General features: G+C 31.4%; 7 protein-coding genes across 7 annotated transcripts; 4 read left to right on the forward strand and 3 right to left on the reverse strand.

Moving 5' to 3' along the window:
- Positions 1-5: 5 nt before the first annotated feature.
- DFA_01775 (uncharacterized protein) lies at positions 6-1,105 on the reverse strand (the record flags this gene model as incomplete). The annotated part of the gene is made up of 4 exons (XM_004359683.1): positions 6-178; positions 249-419; positions 495-899; positions 964-1,105. 4 exons carry the CDS (start codon positions 1,103-1,105, stop codon positions 6-8), a joined length of 891 nt encoding a protein of 296 aa, XP_004359740.1.
- A 229-nt stretch (positions 1,106-1,334) lies between these two features.
- Positions 1,335-3,747, forward strand: vps28 (vacuolar protein sorting 28 family protein; the record flags this gene model as incomplete). Its single annotated transcript, XM_004359684.1, has 6 exons — positions 1,335-1,936; positions 2,332-2,359; positions 2,705-2,778; positions 2,852-3,216; positions 3,304-3,385; positions 3,465-3,747. 6 exons carry the CDS (start codon positions 1,335-1,337, stop codon positions 3,745-3,747), a joined length of 1,434 nt encoding a protein of 477 aa, XP_004359741.1.
- Positions 3,748-4,361: 614 nt separating this feature from the next.
- On the reverse strand, positions 4,362-4,841 carry spt4 (transcription initiation factor Spt4; the record flags this gene model as incomplete). The annotated part of the gene is made up of 2 exons (XM_004359685.1): positions 4,362-4,470; positions 4,555-4,841. The coding sequence occupies 2 exons, from the start codon at positions 4,839-4,841 to the stop codon at positions 4,362-4,364; spliced, it is 396 nt and encodes a 131-aa protein (XP_004359742.1).
- A 1,451-nt stretch (positions 4,842-6,292) lies between these two features.
- DFA_01778 (uncharacterized protein) lies at positions 6,293-8,062 on the forward strand (the record flags this gene model as incomplete). The annotated part of the gene is made up of 3 exons (XM_004359686.1): positions 6,293-6,477; positions 6,688-7,384; positions 8,009-8,062. The coding sequence occupies 3 exons, from the start codon at positions 6,293-6,295 to the stop codon at positions 8,060-8,062; spliced, it is 936 nt and encodes a 311-aa protein (XP_004359743.1).
- A 100-nt stretch (positions 8,063-8,162) lies between these two features.
- On the forward strand, positions 8,163-8,948 carry DFA_01779 (uncharacterized protein; the record flags this gene model as incomplete). The annotated part of the gene is made up of 2 exons (XM_004359687.1): positions 8,163-8,286; positions 8,395-8,948. The coding sequence occupies 2 exons, from the start codon at positions 8,163-8,165 to the stop codon at positions 8,946-8,948; spliced, it is 678 nt and encodes a 225-aa protein (XP_004359744.1).
- Positions 8,949-9,039: 91 nt separating this feature from the next.
- Positions 9,040-9,377, reverse strand: DFA_01780 (uncharacterized protein; the record flags this gene model as incomplete). Its single annotated transcript, XM_004359688.1, has 3 exons — positions 9,040-9,082; positions 9,132-9,231; positions 9,341-9,377. The coding sequence occupies 3 exons, from the start codon at positions 9,375-9,377 to the stop codon at positions 9,040-9,042; spliced, it is 180 nt and encodes a 59-aa protein (XP_004359745.1).
- Positions 9,378-9,450: 73 nt separating this feature from the next.
- rfc1 (replication factor C subunit) lies at positions 9,451-14,540 on the forward strand (the record flags this gene model as incomplete). Its single annotated transcript, XM_004359689.1, has 5 exons — positions 9,451-9,498; positions 9,622-12,945; positions 13,024-13,412; positions 13,493-13,867; positions 13,940-14,540. The coding sequence occupies 5 exons, from the start codon at positions 9,451-9,453 to the stop codon at positions 14,538-14,540; spliced, it is 4,737 nt and encodes a 1,578-aa protein (XP_004359746.1).
- Positions 14,541-14,786: the final 246 nt, after the last annotated feature.

Below are 14,786 nucleotides of genomic sequence, written 5' to 3' on the forward strand. Positions count from 1 at the left end.
ATTAATTAAATGATTAGATCAGCATAGATGGGAAGATGATCAGATGGTTTTAAACCATCGGTTTCAATTTTCAAATGACCTGTGAGTACTTGAAACTTATCAACTGATTTAACAGAGGCATTTACAAATATATAATCAATTGTAACTTTATATTCATCTGTAAATCCTGTAAATGTATCTAATATTAGAAATAACAAACAAAAAGTTAATATTTATATCTCATATGGATTTGTGTATTTTGTACATACGAAAAGGACCATCCCTATTATTAGCAGCTTTAGAACAATCTTTGAATGTCTTTAAACTATAAGTTGGAGCAATTGGTATTTTCAACATATTCATGTATTTATGTCCAACCATATCATCCATCTTGTCAATTATATTTCTATATGGTTTTGATCCAACTTCTTCATTAAAATCTAATCATTAAACAAACAATATATAGTATTAATAAAAATATATAAATTAATTAATTATGTAATAATTGTACAAACCTCCAGTAATAATACATGGAATGGAAGGATCAAGATGAGAGACAAATGATTTAATCAATAGAGTTCCTTCACTTCTTGCCAGAGATGACATGTGATCCAAATGAGTATTAAGAGTATAGAATGACTTTTTGCTGTTATTGTGGTATTTGAATTTACCCCAAGTAGCAATTCTAGGACACATTGTATCCCAAGACTTTGAACCTGCAACATAACAATCTTGTGATATCCAAAAATGACTACCATGATCATATCGTACCAATTTATTATTGTATGCAATCGGTGAATATTCACCTTTTGACAAACCATCATCTCTTCCAACTCCTACAAAACTATAATCACCTCCCAAGTCATTGATAATCTCTTCAATTTGATTTTTTAAACATTCTTGGAACCCTATTATCGTTGCTATAATATCGATTAATATTAATACTAATCACTCTTGGTATTCCAAAAGTCGTACTTTACATACGTTTAGTTTGTTTGATAGTGTCAACCACCAAATTCCTTCTATTTACCCAATTGTTAATACCATCTTTATGTGAATCATATCGAATGTTAAATGACATGATTCTCAATGTTTGATCTTCATTATTATTACTATTATTATACATATTATTTCACTCTTATCTCTTTTTGTTAAATTAAATTAAACTATATAATGTTAACTTTTTTTAATTTTTGGATAGACACCTCTCCTCTTCTGACTCACATGACTTGAAATCATTCGAATTTGGTTAAAGATAATATAAATAATTAAATCAGATTCATAATCACATGTAAACTATAGTTTGATACATAGATATACATAGATAGATACATACATATAGATAGACAGATAGAATGAATATCAATGACACTCCACAACAAGTGTCACCTACACTTGTGGGATTGAAAACACATCATAGAAGATCATCTTCAAATTCATCATCTGTTCAACAACAACAAATACAACCTCAACAACAAATACCTCAACAACAACCTCAACAACAACAACAATCTCAACAAATATATCATTATCCACCATCACAACAATCACAACAACAATCGGGTATTATAATGAACCGAAACAATAGTTTTTTTAATATAATCAGTTTAGGAACACAGTCTACGCCTCCATCACAACCACAACCACCATCATCTGTAATCCTAACATCAGCAACACCTATTATCAATAGTAATAGTAATATAGTAAATAATAATGTAGATAATTCATCATCCTCTTCGACGACAACGACAACAGACGCATGTACACCACCAGCACGTAAAAAGTACAAACCATTACAAAGATTTCATAATGCCAATCACGACCAAACTGTATTCTATGGATGGATCATTATTATAGTGACCTGTCTCTTTTTTGTACTATCTACCTATGCATTGGTCATTTCAAAGTTTATACCCGACACTGGTAATCGAATACTAGACTTTATCAAATACGATTGGTATTATTGTCTATTAATACCTGCTGTTATTCCAGTCACTATTATCACTGTCTATTTGAATTGGCTTAGTTTAAAGTTCTTTAGGCATAATTAATATTATTAATAAATGGATTGACCTCCTCCAACAATTTAATTTTATTATTATTTACGAAACTAATTAAGTTAATATCCATCCTAATTATTATATATTATTATTTATCCTTTACTAAAAGTGTACAACATGTTAGACTCTATCTTTGGTTCCCTACTACTATCCCCTAAATATAAATAAATAATATCGGGAAAGTTGTACTGTGACCCACGGATTGAGAAAACTGAGCTTTGTGTGTCTTGAAAAACTAGAAACTGAAGCAAGTCAACAAACCAACAAGTTAATTAAAATATTTATTTATTAGTTTTTATAAACATAGAGATAAAAGTAGTGTATACATAAAAGAGAGAGAATAATAAGTGGTCTATAGATACTCGATATTACTACAACACAACCCAAAGAGAAAGAGAGAAACTAAACAACAACTACAAAAGAGAATATCACAACATAGCATAGCATAGCATAGCATGTACCAAAACCAACCATCCTATCCTCCTTTAGAGTTTAATGAACCTCCTCCACCAGTATGTATATTCTTCTTCTTCTTCTTCCTCTACCTCCTCTACTACTACCATTTCTAGAAAGTTATGAGAAATACTAAAGAGAGAGAGAGAGAGAGAGAGGAGACAGGGACAGTTTGACTAATATCTATTTCTTTCTTTTGTATCTATGTGTAGTATTATAACCCAAATTTGCCACCAAGTTATACACAGTCACAACAAATAAAGCAACAATCAAATATAAGGCCAATGTATGTAGATTTAGGACATATTAGGAGATGAATGGAAGAATGAATGATTTAAACTGACACTTTTTAATCTTAGTAATAATGGTAATAATAACAACAATGGTAATGGATATCATAATGGAAATGGAAATATGGTACCATTATCAATGTCACCTCCAAATAGCAACAACAACAATATGATGATGATGAAAGAGGTTAAACTATGTAACAATAACAAAGATAGAGAGATGTATGATAATCTAGCAGAGTTGTATTCGATTGTAAAGGTGACAGAACACCTCGAAAAGGCATATATACGAGATAGCGTCTTACCAAAAGACTATACAACTGCTTGTTCCAAACTCATTGCTCAATTTAAAACTTCACAAACACTTCTCAAAGATAATGTACCAAATATTAATACATTTATGAGAGATTATAATCTCGATTGTAAAGCTGCTTGTAATGTATCCCAAAAAACTATACAAATATACAACATATACACAGTAATTATACATTTATATTAACATTTATTATTTATTTATTTAGACGAAAGATTAGTAAACAAGGGATATCCATCCACTTTGGAACATAATGTACATACAGATTCAAATGATACTAAAATGGCAAAGTATGTATAAACAATTCAATAATAATAATAATAATAATAGTACTTACTCTAACTAAACTAATACTTATTATTATTCTAGAAATGTTGCAGAAACAGTTCAATTCTTTATTACAACAATGGATTCTGTTAGATTAAAGTTTGTTGCAGTTGATAATATACATCCACTGTTGAGTGACTTGTTGGAGAGTCTTAATCGAAACACATGGCTTCCAAACTTTGAAGGAAAAGAGAAAATTATGTTTTGGATGACAACGTTAAACAAAATGAAGGCTAGCGAAGAATTGGATGAAGATCAAACAAGACAATTATTATTTGATTTGGATAGTAGTTATAATGCATTTTATAAGGCTATTAAAAGCTAATCATTCAATAATCCAATAATCAATAATATTCAACAACTTTAAATTAATATTAATCCTCCTTTTTTTTTTTGTATTTAAATTATCACATCCCTCCCATCCATCATCTTAATAGGTGAAACTACTCATACCCCTTTCTGTCAATAATAACATTAATAATAATAATAATAATAATAATTGGTTACCATTTTTCACATCAACATCAACAAAACAATTAAATGAATAACTATACGATAGCTATAGCTCCCCAAATAAAATGATTGGTTTAATGACCAATTTTCCACAATTCCAAATTGCAATGAATTCCAGACATGGTTTGTTTGTTGTTTGTTTTGTGTTTTAAAATTTACAATTATTTATATAGTTTTGAATGAATATTGGCGATTGCTGTTGTTATTATTATTATTATTTTGTTGTTGGAGAATATTCCCAAATGATCCAATCACCATTATAAATCATTCATTGGATTGAATTGACAATCCCCCAAAAGTAATATTCGATTTGTGTCCAAGAGTTAATTCGTTGTTAGTTACATCCATTGTGTTTGTTGTTGTTGTTCTTTTTTTCGTTTCGTTCTATTCTATCTATTATTATTATTATTATTATTATTTGATGGTTTAAGCACCAGTACCCTTGATTGAAAGTGCATAACAACCTGGTACCTTTCCTTCAATATGTTGTTTTCTAGCTACCCAACTTTCATTTGGTTTCATCATTGAAATTAATCTATATATATATTCGAACCAACAAAAGGAGTATCTGTTAATAATCGTAATATCTATCTCTTGAGTTTATATCAATGTTTCGTACCCTTCAAAGTTTGCAGTAGTTGAAGCTAGTGCATCATCTCTACGATAAGTTCTTGAACTTCTATCACAATTTTCGCATCCTTTATCTTCAAATTGGTTAATAGTCTTTACAAGTCCACATGATAGACATGCTCTAAGATTCTTTAAACTGTTTGGAACTGTCGATACATGTTCGACTCTTCTTTCTCTTCTTTCGCTTCTTTCACTTCTGTCTCCTCTGTCACTTCTATCTCCTCTATCTCTATCTCTGTCACCTCTGTCTCCTCTATCTCTATCTCTATGTGACATTCTTCTTTTGTCTTATTATTATTATTATCTCTCTATCAAATTTGAAATGAAACTGACTCAAAAGAAAAAACTATAGACACAAGAAACAGAAATTCACTCAATATTTATTTATATCAATTTAATTTAATTTAGGTATCAATTATCATTTCATTATTACTTTAGATTGATCTTGTTTGTTTGTTTGTTTGTTATTTTTAATAATATCTTTGCGCCACAAATTATCTATCTATCCCTTTTGAGAAGTTAACTTTCGGTTATCAACTGTGCACTCTCTCCACTTGCTAGTGAACTTATTAAATAAAATGTGTGTCGGTTGGTATACATAATAATATATCCAGCAGGAGGGTAGTGTATACACAGTCGAATAGATCCTCGCACAATAACAAGTTATCATAAATGAATTTAAATTTAATAGAGATCTCTTGGAGCACCTGACCTTTTATTTCTGAAGTTCATGCACCGTTGTAGATCCCCACGAAACGAAAAAAAAAACAAAAATTAAAAAAAAATAGTTTCAAACAAACGAGTCGCCTTTTGACTCAAAAATAAGTTTAATTCAAAAAAATTATTAGTTATTTTTTTATATATTTATAATATAAATTCACAATTAGGTAGGTAGTTGCCCCCACCCATCTATCTTATCTAAAACTGGAACATCATCAACCCAATTTTGATCGAGAGACAGTCTCTCTATCAATGCATAACAGAGTTAACACAACACACAAACAACCAACTGATATAGATTATAACTAAATCTATCTATCTGTATCAAGACGAGGCAAAGGGGAGAGAGTTGTGCGAAATATACAGATATTTGATTTATTAGAAAAAATATCTCATATCTAGATAATTTACACTATACAGATAGATACATAAATACAAGATATGATGAGAGTTCATAACAGATAATATATATATATATAAATATAAATATATATATCTTTTATTTGTACACATATTACTTTTTGAAAATTAATATAACTATCTATATGCGAGTATATCACTATGGTGTATATACATATATATATATATATATCTATATTATTCTTCTTTTGATTGTTTGTTTGGTTGATGATGATGATGACAGTGATAATGATAAAGATGATAACTATGATACTAATATAAAGATTAATCTAACTAACAACTGACTTCTTCTTCCCTTTTTTAATCTCAACCCACCCACACACCTCACTCTTTGATGTTCATTGCCGACCTCCCCTCTCATTTTCACTTTAAAAATTTTATCACTATCTAATCTATCTTTCGTCTTGGTCTATTATTTCATTATTACTTCTTTCTTTTTTGTTGAAAACTATAACAGATAATATACAATAACTATAACTATAATAGTAATAATAATAATAAGAAAATAACTTTAATAATATAATAATAGTAATAATATAATATAATACCAAAAATATTATAAAGATACAAAAAAAAAGAAGTAAAGAATGGAAGAACAAATGATTGACAAATCCTACTTTACATCGTTATATAAACAAATTAGACTACAAGAGTTCTTGGAGGTTGCTCATACTATTCTACTTGATCGTTTGGAGAATGGCTATGGCAAGACTGTAAAAGGTGTAGCGTTGGGATGTTTGCCCGTCGAGCTCTTTAGAGATCACTTTCAATTGTTTAGATCGTGGCGTTCATATACCAAGGACCGTGTCACATCGATCAATGGCGAGAAAGTCAATGTCCAACACCTCTACTTTACATTCAACGCTCGTTCGGGTTTCCCCACCCTCTCGGCCGGCAAGGATTGGGTCAAGAAGAGAATCGACAAAAAGGACGGCTCGGACCCCGTCATCCACGAGTACCAAAAGGTCACCTTTATCATCAGCTACCGTGATACTCGTGTAGAGTGTGATTTCAAGATGTCCTCAGTCCCAGCTGCTGGAGGTCAACAAGCTGTAGCTGCTCAACAACAACAACAAGCTGCTGCCGCTGCTGTAGCTGCTCAACAACAGCAACAAGTTCAACAACAACAACAACAAGTTCAACAATTACAATTGCAACAACAAATACCTCAACAAATCCAACAACAACAACAATTACCTCAACAACAAGTTCAACAAGTTCAACAAGTTCAACAAGTTCAACAAGTTCAACAACAACAACAATTACCTCAACAACAGATTCAACAACAACAACAACAAATTCATCATCAACAACAACTACAACAACAAAACATTCTACAAACTTCACCACAAACCAATAACAACAACAACAACAACGCAACCTATCCTCCACCACAATATAATACTCAAATGCAAATGCCAACTTCATCACCTGTTAAATTGGAGAATAACCAACAAGTCCAACACAGTTTGCCAGCTCCCATGCCACAACAACAACAACAACAACAACAGTCGATACCACAGGGAACTCCTTCACCACCAGTCATGGTAAAGATGGAAAACGGACAACACTTGGCAAACGGCAATCAATCACACTCTCCAGTCAATACTCCACCTCCACCACCACAACAACATCAACTCTCTCAAGAATCGACTCCACCACTCCAACCACAACCAATTGTAAATTTTAATTAAATTATTTTAAAACCAACAAACTATATCCAACAACCAACCAACAAAAACAATAGAAAATACGAAAAGAAACAATCTATATATTGATATTAATAATAATTTAAAAAAGACAACAATACATAATAATAATAATTATACTACAACCTTTTTTTTAACTATAACCTTTTTTTTTTTTTTTTTTTTTTTGAATGGAACAAAAAAAAAAACCCAACAACAAACAAACAAATCCTCTTCAACATGCATTTAATAAATAATTTTGTTAAAAATCCTCTTAACTCTAGTTTTATATGTATTCATTCATTTTGAAGATTCTCTGTTAAAAAAAAGATTTCTTTTTCTTTGTAATTATCAAAATTTACATGAATTATATGATTCAAAGATTAGATCTCTTTCATGTTTTCCAATCAAAACATTAATAAAATATTAATAATTAAATAATATTTAATCGATGGAAAAGGGGAGGAGTCATTTTTCAATTGAATTCCCCAATTGATCCTTTATCTAAAATTGAATTTTTCCTGTTTTGGTTAAAAAAACAAAATAGTTTTTCGAAAAATCAAAAATAATAATAAATAAATAATAATAATATTATTTAATATTTTTTAAAAAAAGGGATCTATAATGGTCCATTCAACACGATTAAAGACTTTGAAATCAAACAACTAATTAGTTTTACTTTTACTTTTTAAAATTTCAAATAGAAAAAGATATTAATAATAATCTAAACATATAAACCAACAACTCTTTAAAATTTTAAACAAAAAAAATGACTAGCCATTATCAAGCAAGAAAGGAAGGTGATTTAACCTACACCTATGCTCCAAACTCTCCCAATGTTACTACCTATGTAACTGGTACTCAAGTAGCTACTGAACATAATGTTATTAATTGTATGTTGTACCCCTTATCCTACACCCATCCAACCTTTACCTTATTTCTGGAAACATTGAATATTAATTAGTTAATTATTATTTTTTTTGTTTTCCATTTTTTTGAAGCAACTGGAACTGGAACAGTACTTGGAGCACCAATTATGAAAGAGAAATTCTTTGCAGGTCAAAAGGATGCAGCTGGTATTCCCATCCCACCACCAATCCCACCAACTACAAAGGCACCAATCTCGACCGGTGGCAACTTGAACAATTTAATTTCATCGCAGGCTGGAAACTTGAAGAGCACCAATACCCCCATTTTGTCGAGTGCCAAGCCATTGAATGGTGGTACCACCACCCATGACAATGGATTCGGTAGCAACAAGTCCCTCAACAACAACAACAACAAGCCATTGAACGGAGACTCTACCCGCGGCACCACCGGTACCACCCACACTGCCAACGACCCCTACTACAATGCCAACAACGGTCACAATTTAGCCGAGCCACACAAGCCATCTACCATCATGAAGGTAAAGGGTGTCGTCAAGGAAAAGTTTGGTCATATCACCAAGAACCAACGTTTGGAGGAAGAAGGAAAGCAATTGGAAGCTCAATTTGCAAAGGACAAATTAGACTATCAACACTTCCAAGATACTCATCCAGTTGCTCACAAGTAAACTAGCAGTGATATAAATCTTATCAAACAACTTACAACAAAATTTAAAAAAAAAATAATAAAAACCTCTGTACACATTTTACAAAAAATATTCATTTGTTATTATTATTATTATTATTATTAATATATGTCATTCTTTTAATATCTTTGAGTGTTTATATATGTATGTTTAATAAATACTTACAAGAATTTTGTATGTAGTGTATGACCTGTTTTCGAATTTTGGCGCGCTGATGTTCCTTTCACCTTTTCGAAAAGAAACACAAAGACAGAAACATTCAATACTAGTATTAAAAAAAAGAGAGAGAAAGATAGGTACCTAGGTTTGAATCAGCAAACTACTCTCTTTGTATCTAGAATCTACTACTAGAACACAGTAACATACATACATACTACTTTTGATAGTTGATACTTCAAGTAGATTACACATTATATATATATATAGTCATTCACAACCCTCATCTAATTCATTAGATCTATAGAGAGAGAGAAAGAAATAAAGAATGGTAAAGAAAAAGACTAGTATGAAAGATCATGCCCAAGGCACTATCGTATGTATATATATTTATAAGAAGTATTGAATGAATTGGATGATATATATGTCACATGATATTAATATATATTTACAATCATAATAATAATATAATAATAATATAATAATAATAATGATGTAGTCAATGCATGCTTTTATGGAGAGAATTCAAAAGAATAAGGCTGGTAGTAATAATAATGGTGACTCGCAAACAAGTGACTCTACTACAGCTACTGCTACCTCTACTCCAACCAAATCTCCTTCTGTCAAAAAGGTTGAACCTTCGTCATCATCATCATCGACAACATCAACATCATCGACAAAATCAAAGGATAAGAGAAATAGTGTAGATTCAAGTAGTAAATCATCTTCATCATCATCATCAAAGACATCAATTCTAAAAAAGAGAAAGGATATGGATCATGATAGTCACGATGATGATGAGCCAGACAATCGTAGTGACAAGAAAAAACAAGAAAAGAAGGGTTCAGGATCAGGTAATGGTGAAAGTAAAAAGTCATCATCCTCCTCATCTTCATCCTCCAAACAATCAAGTAAGATTAAAGATGATATCTTTGATGACGATGATATTTTCCAAGAAGATTCAGACAAGGAGAATAGAACAACTCATCATAGATTGAAAAAGACAAAGACTGTAGCTGCTCCTGCTCCTGCTGTTGAACCTTCACCAAAAAAGAAGAAAAAGCAAAGTACTACTAGCAAATCTCCATCTTCAACACCAACCAAATCATCAACAAACAAACTTAATTTCAACAACAATAATGGCGGTGGAAACGGTGAGCAACCATCCACCCCAATTAAAATGGAATCACTTACATCATCCTTGTCAGTCAAGTCGGAAAAGGAAAAGAGTGATAAACATTCTCATTCAAAAGATACCAAAGATACTACTACTAAACGTCACCAATCACCTTCTAAACAACAACAACATCAATCACCTGCAAAGAGTGCGATAGATGCATTCTTTTCTCCATCTAAACAATCATCATCTTCATCTTCAAAAGTTGCACCACCTGCAACACCTGAAAAGAAAGAACCAACTCCTCAAATTATACCTTCTTTTAAAAAGGAAAAGGTTAATATGTTGGATGAATACATACCGAGTCATGATGATGATGATACTGAAGAGGATATTGAAATGTCTGATGATGCAGGTGTTGCAGATAATTTTGATCAACAACAACAACAACAAAAGCAAAAGGAAAAGGAAAAGGAAACTGAAATGGAATTGGAGAAACGGTCAAAGGAAAGTTTTATGATTCAGAAAAAGATGAAGATGGAAGAAGAAAAGGCTAAAAAGGAAAAAGAACAATCTTCCATGTTGTTTAATGATGATGATCAAAAGGAAAAGGAAGAAAGAGCTAAAAAGGAAAAAGAACAATTGTTGGAAAAAGAAAGAATTAAAAAGGAACAATTGGAAAAGGAGGAAAGAGCTAAAAAGGAACAATTGGAAAGAGAAAACAAGATTAAATTGGAAAAGGCCAAACAACTTGCTGAAAAGGAGAGATTGGAAAAAGAGGAAAGAGAAAAGCAAAAGAAAAGAGTTAGTATCGAGAAAAAGAAACAACAAGAAGATCTTGATGATATTGATTCGACAGATGAAGAAGCTGATCGTGTAACAAGACATATTACTCCAACCAAACTTCAGCAACAACAACAACAACAGGAGAAAAAGACACCACCACCTCCATCTTCTCTTAAAAAACTCACATCTGGTATCTATGCACCTGATAGTATATTTGATGATGACGATGAAGATGATATCTATTCAACTATAAAATCATCTCAAAAGAGAGATAATAGTATTAGTAGTAGTAGTACTACAACTACTCCAATGTCACCAAAACCAAACAAAAACTATGATGTTTCAAAACAACTAAACTCTGTCAAAAAGGAACCAAAGAATGACGGTGATAATGAAGATTTAACTGAAGAGGAAACACAAGACATGCGAGAAACACGTGCACTCAGTAAAGATAAATTGATTGGTTCATTGATACACGAGGATCAAGTCAAACATGAACAACATCACGATACAAAACCATCAACACCATCGAAACCATCTATATTGGTTAGAAAAACACCTGCCAAACCATCAACTCCCTCTTCTACTTCCACTTCAACAACAACAACTAAAAACAATATTACAAAGACTATTGTTCACAATAATACACCAATCAAGGTAGCAGCACCATCACCTGCCAAGGTTGTAGAACCTCCATCACCTGCCAAACCAAACAAACCCACTCCCAAGAGAAAGGCAGGTGCAAAGGAACCGGCACCTGAAAAGACAGAAGAGGAAAAGAGAATAGCCAAGGAGAAGCAAAGACAATTCCTCATGAAGGGAGGCAAGTGTGCACCACCACCCAACAAGGGTTCCAAGCCTGAACCACGTGGTGCTCCAAAATGTCTAGCCAAAAAGTACTTTACCGTCACTGGTGTATTGGACTGCTTTGAAAGAACTGAAATCAAAGGATTTGTCCAATTGTATGGAGGTCAATTCTCTGACAATGTCATTAAAAAGATTACTCATGTGGTCGTTGGAGAAGGTGGTGGTGAAAAGAAAAAAGAAATAATTGACGATAGATTAAGGGAAAAGAGTATTGTTGTCCTTACAGAAGATGAATTTTTGGCCATGATCAATAATTCATTTGATCAAGGTAGTGATAGAGACATGTCTCCCCAACAACAACAAGATGATGAAATGGATTTGGATGAAATTGAAAATAGTGATAGTGATAGAGATAGAACAACAACATCAACTAGTACTACTACTAGTACTAGTAATAGTGGTAATAATAGTTATAGTTCAACTCCACCAATCATTAAAGACTCTGAATCTGAAAGTGATAGAGATATTAAACGACCAATGCCAACAGCTGCTCCAATAGCAAAGAAAACAATTTCATTGTCTATATCCAAATCAAAACCAACTAATAGTAATAATATTAATAATAATAATATCAATAATAATAGTAATGGTGAATTTAGACAAGCACAAGTATCAAGTAAACAAATGGGATTTGCACCAGCAAGTAATCAAAGATTTGTCAATGCAATGAGTGATTCTGTTCAAAGTGATATGGATTTGATCAAACTTCCAGCATCATTTAAAAACATTAAAAAAGGAAATGATATGATGTGGGTCGATAAATACAAGCCAACCACTAGTTCCGATATCATTGGTAATCCTGGTATGATTTCTCATCTCAAAGAGTTTCTAATGGATTTTGACAAACCTCTTAGAAAATACAAGCTCAATGCTGTATTGATTGCTGGTCCACCAGGTATTGGAAAGACAACTTGTGCTAGTATGATACTCAAGGAAATGGGTTACGATGTCATTGAAATGAATGCTTCAGATACTAGAAGTAAAAATGATATTGATCATTTATTAGGTGGTGTATCTGATAATACTTCAATTACTCAATTCTTTTCTGTTAATGTATGAAATTTAAAAAAATCAAAACAAATCAAATCAATTATTTATTTATTTATTTATTTTAATTTTTTTTTTTTTTAGAAACAAGTAAAAACAAAGAAAAAAGCAATTATTATGGATGAAGTTGATGGATCATCAGGTAATAATGATAGAGGCGGTATAAAGGAAATCATTGGTATGATTAAAACGAGCAAGGTACCATTTATTTGTATATGTAATGATTATTATAGTACAAAGATCAAATCTTTGAAATCATATTGTCTAGAAATGAGATTTAATCGTCCAACTCCCAAACAAGTATCAGACAGACTATTGCAAATTGCCAAAAATGAAGGAATGCAATTAAATCAATACATGGCCGAGAAATTATTTCTCTCAACCAAAAATGATATTCGTCAAACTATTCATTTAATGCAAATGTTGAATAGAGGAAATAATGAAAAAATTAATCCTTTAAATATTGATAAAAAGTAAAAAAGAAAAAAAGAAAAAAGAAAAAAAAAAAAAGAAAATTTATTTATTTACACTTTCTTTTTTATTTATTTTTTAGGATTGAAATGGCAGTAAAAGATTTTGAAACAAGTCCATTTGAAGCTAGTAGTGTTTTATTATCAAGTGCAAACAAAACATTAAATGAAAGAATGGAATTATATTTTAGTGATTATAATTTAATTCCATTGATGGTTCAAGAAAATTATTTGACAAATGTACCTAGAAATCAAACTACCGATAGAAAGGGATATACAAACGAAATGGAATTATTCTCAAAGGCTGCAGAATCTATTAGTGAATCTGATGTTGTTAGCAAGGAAATTTATTCTCATCAAAGTTTTGAATTATTACCAACCTATGCTATCATGTCTACTATTATTCCATGTCATTTAATTCATGGAAGTAGTACAAATTTTTATCCAACTTTTCCTCAGTAAGAATAACCTAAATAGTATTTTTTTGTTACATTTATATATTAATATATATATTTTTTTAAATTTTTTAGATATCTTGGAAAACAATCAAATTATGGTAAACAAAAAAGATTTGTATCTGAACTTCAATTACATATGAGATCATCATCGGCTCAATCACTTGCCAATAAGAGTGAAACTAGACTTTACTATACTCCCATGTTTAAACATTACATGGTACAACCAATGATTAGAGACAAGGCTGATGGTGTTGAATCGGTTATTGATTTTATGGACGAGTATGGCCTCACTGAAGAAGATCGTGACGACGTGATCGAATTGACAACTTGGGGTGTAAAGGTTGAAGAATCTGAGGAATTAAAGTCTATCCCACCAGCTGTCAAATCCTCATTTACCAGAAAATGGAGAGCTGGTTCACATGCAGTTTATGATGTTTCAATGTCTGCAACCAGAGGTAACAGTGTCTCTGACCACGCCTCTACAATGGACTTTGAAGAAGCCGGTGCACAAGAAGAGTCAACTGCCAAGATTGAAGAAGAGGAAGATCAACAATCAGAAGAACAAGCTCAACAAGATGTAGTGGATAAATTAATTAAACCTTCCAAAAGTAGTTCAAAACAACCTGCCAAAGCTGCTGCCAAAAAGAAACCTGCTGCTACTAAAAAAAAATAAATAAATAGATAGAATAATAATAAAAGAGAGATCGATTTAAATATCTTTATTTTATCTTTTTAGATTCGAGAATCGAATAAAAAAAATCAATCTTTTTCCGAGTCTAGTGCCCCGTTCAATCCCAATACGGTGTTGGGGGTTATGAAAAAAACGACTTCCCCAACAATTTTTTTTAATTTTTTTTAACACATCATCACACTCTATCTAAACATCAAACACTTTTAAACAACCAATTAAAAAGTGATT

The sequence above is a fragment of the Cavenderia fasciculata genome (assembly GCF_000203815.1).
Source record: "Cavenderia fasciculata unplaced genomic scaffold Scf_Dfasci-F-a-25c12.r2-5, whole genome shotgun sequence".
Lineage (NCBI taxonomy): Eukaryota > Evosea > Eumycetozoa > Acytosteliales > Cavenderiaceae > Cavenderia > Cavenderia fasciculata.